This window comes from Neophocaena asiaeorientalis, unplaced genomic scaffold (genome assembly GCF_003031525.2).
Source record: "Neophocaena asiaeorientalis asiaeorientalis breed wild unplaced genomic scaffold, Neophocaena_asiaeorientalis_V1.1 scaffold469, whole genome shotgun sequence".
NCBI lineage: Eukaryota > Metazoa > Chordata > Mammalia > Artiodactyla > Phocoenidae > Neophocaena > Neophocaena asiaeorientalis.
Genome location: NW_020172691.1, coordinates 2,338,071 through 2,346,398, shown reverse-complemented (window position 1 = coordinate 2,346,398; position 8,328 = coordinate 2,338,071). Strand labels below are relative to the sequence as shown.

At 61.3% G+C, this 8,328-nt stretch overlaps 2 protein-coding genes across 2 annotated transcripts in view; one reads left to right on the top strand and one right to left on the bottom strand.

Moving 5' to 3' along the window:
- The window catches only part of FSTL3 (follistatin like 3), a 5,720-nt gene extending 3,706 nt beyond the window's left edge, over window positions 1–2,014 (top strand). The window contains exons 4-5 of the mRNA XM_024740010.1: window positions 242–692; window positions 783–2,014. Coding sequence (XP_024595778.1) covers window positions 242–692; window positions 783–838 — 507 coding nt within the window. The 3' untranslated portion in view covers window positions 839–2,014. The remainder of the gene's footprint in view (window positions 1–241; window positions 693–782) is intronic.
- Window positions 2,015–2,986: 972 nt separating this feature from the next.
- PRSS57 (serine protease 57) lies at window positions 2,987–6,638 on the bottom strand. Its single transcript, XM_024739951.1, has 5 exons — window positions 6,538–6,638; window positions 6,068–6,221; window positions 4,965–5,109; window positions 4,330–4,584; window positions 2,987–3,199 (listed from the first exon to the last, which is right to left on the bottom strand). The coding sequence occupies exons 1-5, from the start codon at window positions 6,614–6,616 to the stop codon at window positions 2,987–2,989; spliced, it is 846 nt and encodes a 281-aa protein (XP_024595719.1). The 5' UTR covers window positions 6,617–6,638.
- Between the last annotated feature and the right edge of the window lie 1,690 nt (window positions 6,639–8,328).

The window sequence follows — 8,328 nt, the reverse complement described above, 5'->3', positions numbered from 1 at the left end:
GGTGTCCTATTATGTCTTACGGATTTGGGCGGGCTAGGCGGGGTGGCACCCCACCCACCAGCCCTGCTCCCAGGCCTTGTGCTAGGCGGGGCTTAGATGGGAGCTCGTGGGCGGGGCCTAGCGGAGGGAGTCTATTGTCCCGCGAGAGTGTCACTGGATTAGGTCTTTTGTGGGGTCATGAATGCGAAAGAGTTGGGTGCAGGTTTGGAAAGGGGATTCTGGGGCTCATATGGGGTGAGAGATACGAGTGTGTGTCAGAGAAGCTTACTGGTGCAATCAAAGGGGGGAGGGATTGAGAGTGGATCTGGAGTGTGGGCGCGGTTCGTGGAAGGGGTGTGGCTTCTGGTGCAACCAGGGGGCCGCGTCTGAGGGTCGGACCCTGAGGGCGGGCTCGCGGCGGGGGCGGGGCCTGTGGCCCAGGTTAGGAGGAGCGCCCCTGACCCTCCCCGACGCCCCACCGGCAGAATCGTGCGCGCACGTTGTGTGCCTGCGGCCGCAGTCATGCGTGGTGGACCAGACCGGCAGCGCGCACTGCGTGGTGTGCCGCGCGGCGCCCTGCCCCGCGCCCTCCAGCCCTGGCCAGGAGCTCTGTGGCAACAACAACGTCACCTACATGTCCTCGTGCCACCTCCGCCAGGCCACCTGCTTTCTGGGCCGCTCCATCGGCGTGCGCCACCCGGGCAGTTGTGCAGGTGCGGCGAGGGGCGGGGAGCAGCGGCGGGGTCTAGCCCCCAGCCCCTCTCCGCGCCCGCATTTCTCTTTTGGTCCCTCCCACTCTGCAGGCACCCCCGAGCCGCTAGATGCTGAGTCGGAGGAGGACGAGGAGAACTTTGTGTGAGCCTGAGGGACCGGCCTGGGCCTGGCGTTCAAGGCAGCCCCGTTTTATTTATTGCCACAGCAGAGTCTAATTTATGTCCCACGGACACTCCTCAGAGTCTGGACCGGGACCATTTTGGGAGCCCTGTTGCCCCCCGACGATACCTTGGAAGGACTGGGGGAAGGAGGCCTGGGAGCAGGGCTGGTGGGTGGGGTGCCACCCCAGACCTAGGTACCCTACTGCCCAGGAGGACCCCACGCTTCTCCTTCCTCGTGGATAACTGTATTCACTGTCGCTGCCACCGAGAGGGCTGGGGACTTCCTGCCAGCAATTAATGAAGAGGCACCCTGGCCTCTATTGATAGAACAGGGACCAGGGGGTGAGAGGGGATCCACGGCCTGGGTGTGTAGAGATGAGCCTCAGAACATGCCCAGACCCCAGACAGGCCAAGGAAGCAACCACTGTCCCCCACCAGCCCCAGGGTAACCAAGGGGCTTACCTTCCCTCTCCCTCCAGCTCCCAGTGTGTTCTGTGAAGGCCCCTGAGAAAAGCCCAGCTTGTCCCCAGGGACAGGGTGCCATCTGGGCCTCTGGACACAGGACTTGGGCATGGAGAGGCCGTATCTGCCCAGAACAGGGCACCATGTCCGGTGGTGCCCGGCCCCCTTAGGGTGGGACCCGGTGGGGTCCCTGCTCACCCACTGGCCCAGGATGGAGAATAGACACCAAGACCCACTGCACACCTGGCATCCTGGAGCCGTGTGTCTGAGGGGCACCCCAGTGCCTGCTGCCCCGTGCACAAGTGAGGTCCAGACCCGGGACCCTCTGTCCCCCGCATCCTGCCCTGGCCACGCCTCTAAGCCCTGTTCCCAGCTGAGCCCCCGCTGCCTGCCAGCTGGGTTCCCTCCATCTTCCTGGGCTGTTGCTCTTTGTCACCTCCCTGTGCCTGTGTGTAGACTGGAGGTTCAGACCAGGGTGGGGGCCCAGCGGGGCAGGAGCCCAACTCCCCGAGTTTGGAGCGAGGAGCACAGGGCAGTGGGGCTCGTCCGTGTCCTTCCCAGCCTCCAGGAAGTGCCTTACCTGTGACACCTGGAAAAGTGCCCTTGAGCAGTGGGTTCGCCCGAGCCCCCGACAAGGCAACCTCCCCCGCCCTGGGGTCCTGCCTCGCCTGCCAAAGAAATAAACACTGAAAAAGCCACTTTGGATGTCCAGGCCTCGGTTTGCCCGCCACCTCTCTGAGCCTCTGCGCCGCCCACTTTGGTAGGGGGTTACCAGCCTGGGTCCTGGGGTGCTGTGATGCTGGTGCATAGTGTGTTCTGGAAGCATCCAGCGCAGAAACACAGGTGTATGTCCTTGGGGCGGCCACTGCCCGACTCGGGGCCTCAGTGCCCACCTTCAGGCGGTGGGCGGCAGCCGAGGTAGAACTGGGGCAGGTGGGGTGAGGGTGGGTGGGAGAGTCTTGGCCTTTATGGGGCAGGGGAGGGGAAGAGGGGGGTCAAGATGGCTTAGGGCAGCCCCAAGAGGCCACCTGGTTTAGGGTCCAGAAACGGAGGCCTGGCCTGGAAGGGTTGGAGGTACCATAGTGACAGTAACACGATTAGTAAAAGTACCAGCTGGGACTCGCCCAGCCTTGCCGCCAGCCGGGCACCATTCACTCAAAGCTCTTTTCAGAGGGTGAGCCAGGCCAACCTGAGACCCCACCCTGAGGACCAGAGACCCTACCCTCTCCCGGCCTCGGTTTCCCCATTTGTGTGGGGTTGGCTGGAGGGCAGAGGAGTGGCGGTCCAGGTAGGGACCAAGGCGGGGAGGCAGGGTGGGAAACTCCAGAGGGGTCAGCACGGGGAGGGTGTGGGAGGGTGGAGAGGGGCCCAGGTCCTATGGCTCAAGGTCCCTCCGGGAGGGAGTGGTGGAACTGGACCCTCGGCCACGCTGAGGCCAAGGAGAAGCTCAAAGACATGCATGGACCCTGGAGGCAGACCATCGTGTCTGGTGAGCCAGTTAACACTTTATTGTGTTATTTTGCCCTTTTTGTTTGGAACTGATTCCCCCCTATCCCACCTGCCATCCCACACACACCAGGCTTCCTGGGGTTTGGGGGCCCGTGGACCCTCTGCCCCAGCCACGGAATTTTCCAGGCCGGAGCTAACCTCATCTTGTGCGCTGCTGTGGTTCAGGCAACTCCTGCTGGGCCCCCAGTGGTCCTGGGTGGGGGGCTGGGCTGGGGGCCGTGCGGGCCCCGCCGAACCACATCCCAGATCCAGGTCACGAAGGCGGACACCAGTGTGTACACGTCGGGGGTCTTGGGGTTGCCGCACCAGAGGCCGGAGAAGGAGATGACGCCATGGGCCTGATTTCTGCAAACCAGGGGCCCCCCAGAGTCTGCCTGGAGGTGGAGGCAAAGGTGAGGCCAGGGGTCCCTCTCTGGGCCTCACTTTCCTTAAAGGAGCTCATACGGGTGAATGTGAGAAGGACCCTCCCTGCCTCAAAATCCTTCCATGGCTCCCTAGAGCTTTTACAGCAAAGACTAAGCTCCTCACCTCAGCCTTTAAGGCCTAGAGGATCCAGCCCCCACCCACCTGTCTGCCCTCCTCTCCCCCGACTTGCTTGGTTTCAGCCATGCCAGCCTACCTTGCTCTTCCTGCAGCAAACCAAGCTCCAACCTCTAGGCTTTTGCATATTCTTGAGACCCGTTACTGCCCCCTGCTGGACACTGCTTGTATAAATACACAAGTCGGCAGCACCTTGTGCAGTGCACAACTTGCGCAGCTGTACACAGCAGCTCTGTGACTGGTCTCTCTGCCTGGCATGCCTCCCCTCAGATCTTCTCAAGGCCCCTCCAACTCTCAAAAGTACTTTCCTCAGAGAGACCTCCCGGAATACTCACCGTAAAACTCCTGCTTCCTCCTCTCCCCTCACCCCCCCACACCTATCACCCTAATTGTCACCTGGAATCAGCTCTGACCCTAAGAAGTAGGTCCTATTTGTGTGACAGTTTTACAGATGGAGAAAGTGAGGTCCCGAGAAGTGAGGTGACTTTTCTAAGACCACACATCTGGGAAGTGGCTCAGTCTGGACGTGGACCCAGGCAGTTGGGCTCCAGAATCTGAACCACTGCACTCTCATGGCTGGAACAAAAGACACCGCCCCCCACCCCCACCCCACACCTGGGCTGAGTTTCTTCCTTGGCACCGGGGCCAAATTTGCCATTAATCCATACAAGGGCTTAGGAGCAGGAGCTTCTTCCTTGAGATCTGGACCTTGCTTTTTTTTTTTTGACACTGCTTTTAAAGACACAGATCTGTAGCTGTTTGTGCAGTGCGCAACCTGCACAGCCATACACGGCATCCCTGTGACCCTGGGCAAATCCGCGCCCTTCCAGGGCCTTAGGCGAGGCCCATCTGGTCAAAGGTGACCTGGGACTTAGTTCCCAAGGCTCTGCCCAGCTCTGACCCTCTCTGTGGGCCTCAGTTTCCCCACGCGGTAAGCAGGCAGGACAGAGACTGAGTGTCTCACCGAGCAGAAGCCACGTCGCTGGCGGTCCCCACTGCGGGTGCAGAGCATGGCAGGGCTCAGCTGCCCGTTCCAGGAGCTGTTGCAGATGTCCAGGTCCAGCACGCGGACCTCGGCCTCCATCAACACAGGCGGCGGCTCCTCGAAGTTGGACACGGAGCCCCAGCCGGCCACCTTGCACCGTGCCCCGGCCTTGGGTGGCCTCTGTGGCAGCCCCAGCAGCCCCACTGCAGGACCCAGGATGGCAGAGCTGTTCAGCTGCAGGGGGAGCACTGAGGTTAGCCCCCCGCCCCCCGCCACCGCAGCCACCCACCACTGCTCCTGCCTGTTTACCTTTCTGGGTTTCTTCTTGGCTTCATGGAGAGAAGTCAGTGGCAGCCGTCATTAGGCTGTCGGAAGGCCACCACGTGCCGCCGCCCGTCAGGCCTCAACTGCCTCAGACCAGGACTCTGGTCTTCCCCAGCCTCCAGTCTCAACCCCTCAGCTGCCCAAAGGGTCTTTCTAACGAGCCTCTCCTTCCCTGCTCTGAGCACGGGTGCTCACAGGATCCCAACAGCTGATTTTAAACAAGTCAGGGCATCGTGGGGGGGGGGGCCTGGGACCCGCGTCTGGCCCTCGTCCCCCACGCAGCGTCTCACCCGCAGCAGACAGATGTCACTGGTGTGGGTGGCCGGATGGTAGTCGGGGTGCATGAAGACAGCCGAGATGCTGAACACCTGCTGCGTGGCCTCTGCGGTGCGCAGGTCGTGGGCCCCTAGCACCACCAGGCCTGTTTGGGGGTCTCTGCGGGGTGGGGAGGGTGGTTGTGAGCGAGGCTGGGGTGAGGGCCACCCGGCACGGGGTGGGGTCTCTCCCCACCTGCCAAGCAAATCCATGTCATCCTCACGCCAGCCCGTGATAATAAGCGTCACGTTTATTACCGTTCCACCTCAATTATGGTATTAACTCCAATCGCGGCAATATGAACTTAATTTAATTTTTTTTGGCCACGCCGCATGACCTGCAGAATCCTAGTTCCCCGACCAGGGATTGAACTCGCTCCCCCTGCAGAGAGACCATGAAGTCCTAACGACTGGACCACCAGGGAATTCCCACTGCAGTACTTTTTAAAAGAAATTTAATTAATTAATTTTTGGCTGCATTGGGTCTTCGTTGCTGCGCTCGGGCTTTCTCTAGTTTCAGCAAGCAGGGGCTACACTTCGTTGGGGTGCCCGCGGGCTTCTCATTGCGGTGGCTTCTCTTGTTGCGAAGCACGGGCTCTAGGCACGCGGGCTCAGTAGTTGTGGCTCGTGGGTTCTAGAGCGCAGGCTCAGTAGTTGTGGCGCCCGGGCTTAGTTGCTCCGCGGCCTGTGGGATCTTCCCGGACCAGGGCTTGAACCCGTGTCCCCTGCATTGGCAGGCGGATTCTTAACCACTGCGCCACCAGGGAAGCCCCTGCAATATTAATTTTAATACTTATAAAAACATACTTAGAATGAATATAATACGCATTATATTTCTTCTAATTCCCACCTCGATTATAGTATTGCCTCCAATAATTTCAATATGAATGTTAGTAGTCGTTATAACAATATGCTCAGGACAAGCATAACGGTTATAACATCGGCTTATGGTCACGGCTGCTGCTCGTTCCCTACTTCTCCTGCTGCCCCCCCATCCCTGATAAACTCCCCAGCTGAGAGGCCTGTCTGCACGAGCCCTCACCCCACCCACACCAGGGCACCCCCTCATCCTGGCTCACCTGTCTGTGAAGCAGTGGGCGGCCGACACAACCCAGCGGGTCTGCAGCAGGAAGCCCCCGCAGTGGTGCTGGCCCTGGAAACTCACGGACGCCATGTAGGGCCGGGAGTGGGGGGTCACCTTGTGGCCCCCGATGATTCGGGATGCCCAGGAGCCTGCAGGCAGGGTGGGCAGCGAGTCAGGGATGGGGCAGTGTGGGGTAGGGGTCAGGCTGGGCGGGATAGGCAGACACAGAGATGCCCAGAGAAGGCCGTGGAGTTTGCCAGGAGAGGGGCCGGGTGCACTAAAAGCTGGGCCCGGGCCTGGCCGAGACCCCAGCTGGGCCTCATGCCCGCCTCCCAGCTGAGACCCGAGAGGAACAGCCATGCAGGGGGCTGAGTAACTGACTACGTGGTGCTACCTGGAGCTTCCTGGGTGGGGTCCCTGTACGGGGCTCTGACGGGCTTGGTTGGGCTACTCGGGGGTCCTCACCTGGGGGCCTCATGGGCAGCATCTGGAAGGCGGTCAGAGTCAGCAGCAGGCAGGCCCAGCTCCCCTCCCCGGGCCTCATGGCTGCTGCAGGTCAGCCTCTCCCTGGAGAGCTCTGCGGGCTGTGGTCCACCCACCGCCCAACGGCCCGGAAATGGGGAACTGGGCTGTGGCCTGTGGTCAGAGCCCCCACCAGCCCAGTTCTGGGCCAGTGCTTCGGAAAGTCTGATGACTGTCCTGCATCCGGGTCGTTGATGATAATCGTAATGTCACGGGAAGCCAGGAGCCAGGGCAGCGGAGTGGGCACGGGGGCTCTGGGGGGCTCCTGGCTCTGCCAAGTCATGTGACCCCAGAGGTCCCTAATGCGTGCCATGCCCCGGTTTACCCAGCATCTCCCAGGTATGCAGTTGGCAGCACAACAGCCCTCGCTGCCCCTCAGGGCTGGGGACCAGCTCTCCAGCTGAAGGGGGTCGGTCCGGGTCCAGCCCTGCCCGTCACTGCCTCAAACCTCAGTTTCCCCATCTGCCACCCCAGCCTCCAGAAAGCCTTGTGACTGCTGCTGCCTTTGTTGCCTGTATTGAGGTATTGAGTGCCTACGGCATTACCAGCCTCCGGTAAGTGCCGGAGATGGAGCCCAATGTGACAAAGGCACCCACCCTCGCGGTGCTGGCGTTTCTCGGGATTGTGGGTACGGATGAGGTGATCTGCTTTCATGGCTGAAGCACAGGCTCTGGTGGCCAGAGAACAGCGAGCTTGTCAGGTCAGTTCAGGGCCTTGAAGGCGGGGGCTTCTCCTGTGGGTACCGGGGAGCCATGGAGGCGTCAGAGCAGGGAAGGGGCAGCAGGGCCTTGGTGAGGGGCCACACACAGGGGACACACAGGTCAGAGGCCCTGTGCTGCCTTGCGGAGGCTTTGCTGAGACCCCGTGCCCGTCCGCCATCAGTCACTAAAGTGGAGACGCAGAGGGACATCTGGGAGGCAGGGGACCCCGCACAGCATGGAGGAGAGCGACTGGGGCTAGGGGTGGCCCTGTGCAGAGAGGGGGCCAGTGTCACAGGAAGGGGAACGGAGGCTCAGTGGCCGCTGCTCACAGTAGGCTTGCCCCACACACGCCTCGGAGGCACAGAGGGTACCTCGCCAGAACGCAGTGCCCAGCCCGGAGGACCAGGGTGGGCTCCATCAGTGCCGGGGCGGGGGAGGGTGGTCCTCCCAGCCCATCACTCAGCATTGCGACAAGGGTGTGAGGGCGTGGGATGGATGGAGAAGGTGAGGTGGAGCTGGAGGTGGGAGAGACCCAGTGGCAGAGACATGGAAGAGAGGCAGAGACAGAGAGATAGACACAGAGATAGACACAGAGACAGAGGGAGACGTAGAGGCAGGACAGGACTCCAACATGGGCCTCCCGGGGCTAAATCCAGGTGTGGGCAGGGCCGGTCCTGCCGGAGCCTCCAGGGGAGCATCGGTTCCCGCCTTTTCCAGCTTCCAGAGGCGCTGCATCCCTGGCTCGCGGCCCCTCCTGCATCCTCACAGCCAGCAGCGCAGCATCTCCCGTCTCTCTCTGCGTCTGACCCTCCCGCCTCCCTCTTATAAGGACGCTGTGATGACGCTGGGCCCCCAGGAATCCAGAGTCGACCCCATCTCTCTTAACTCAATCCCACCTGCAAGGTCCCTTCTGCCCCATCAGGTGACATACCCACAGGTCCCAGGACCAGGATGCGGAGATTGTGGGGCCGTATTTAGCCAACCTCAGTCCCCTGTGTTAATTAGTTTGCTATGTTGTTATCACACCCATTTC

What these genes read in the sequence shown, in the direction of transcription:
- PRSS57 (XM_024739951.1), bottom strand. Translation starts at nt 6,616, where the DNA reads ATGAGGCCCGGGGAGGGGAGCTGGGCCTGCCTGCTGCTGACTCTGACC. An exon ending in GCCCACTGCTTCACAGACAG is followed by an intron (nt 5,110 to 6,067) that starts GTGAGCCAGGAT and finishes CCCACCCCGCAG; the next exon opens with AGACCCCCAAACAGGCCTGG. An exon ending in GTGACATCTGTCTGCTGCGG is followed by an intron (nt 4,585 to 4,964) that starts GTGAGACGCTGC and finishes CTCCCCCTGCAG; the next exon opens with CTGAACAGCTCTGCCATCCT.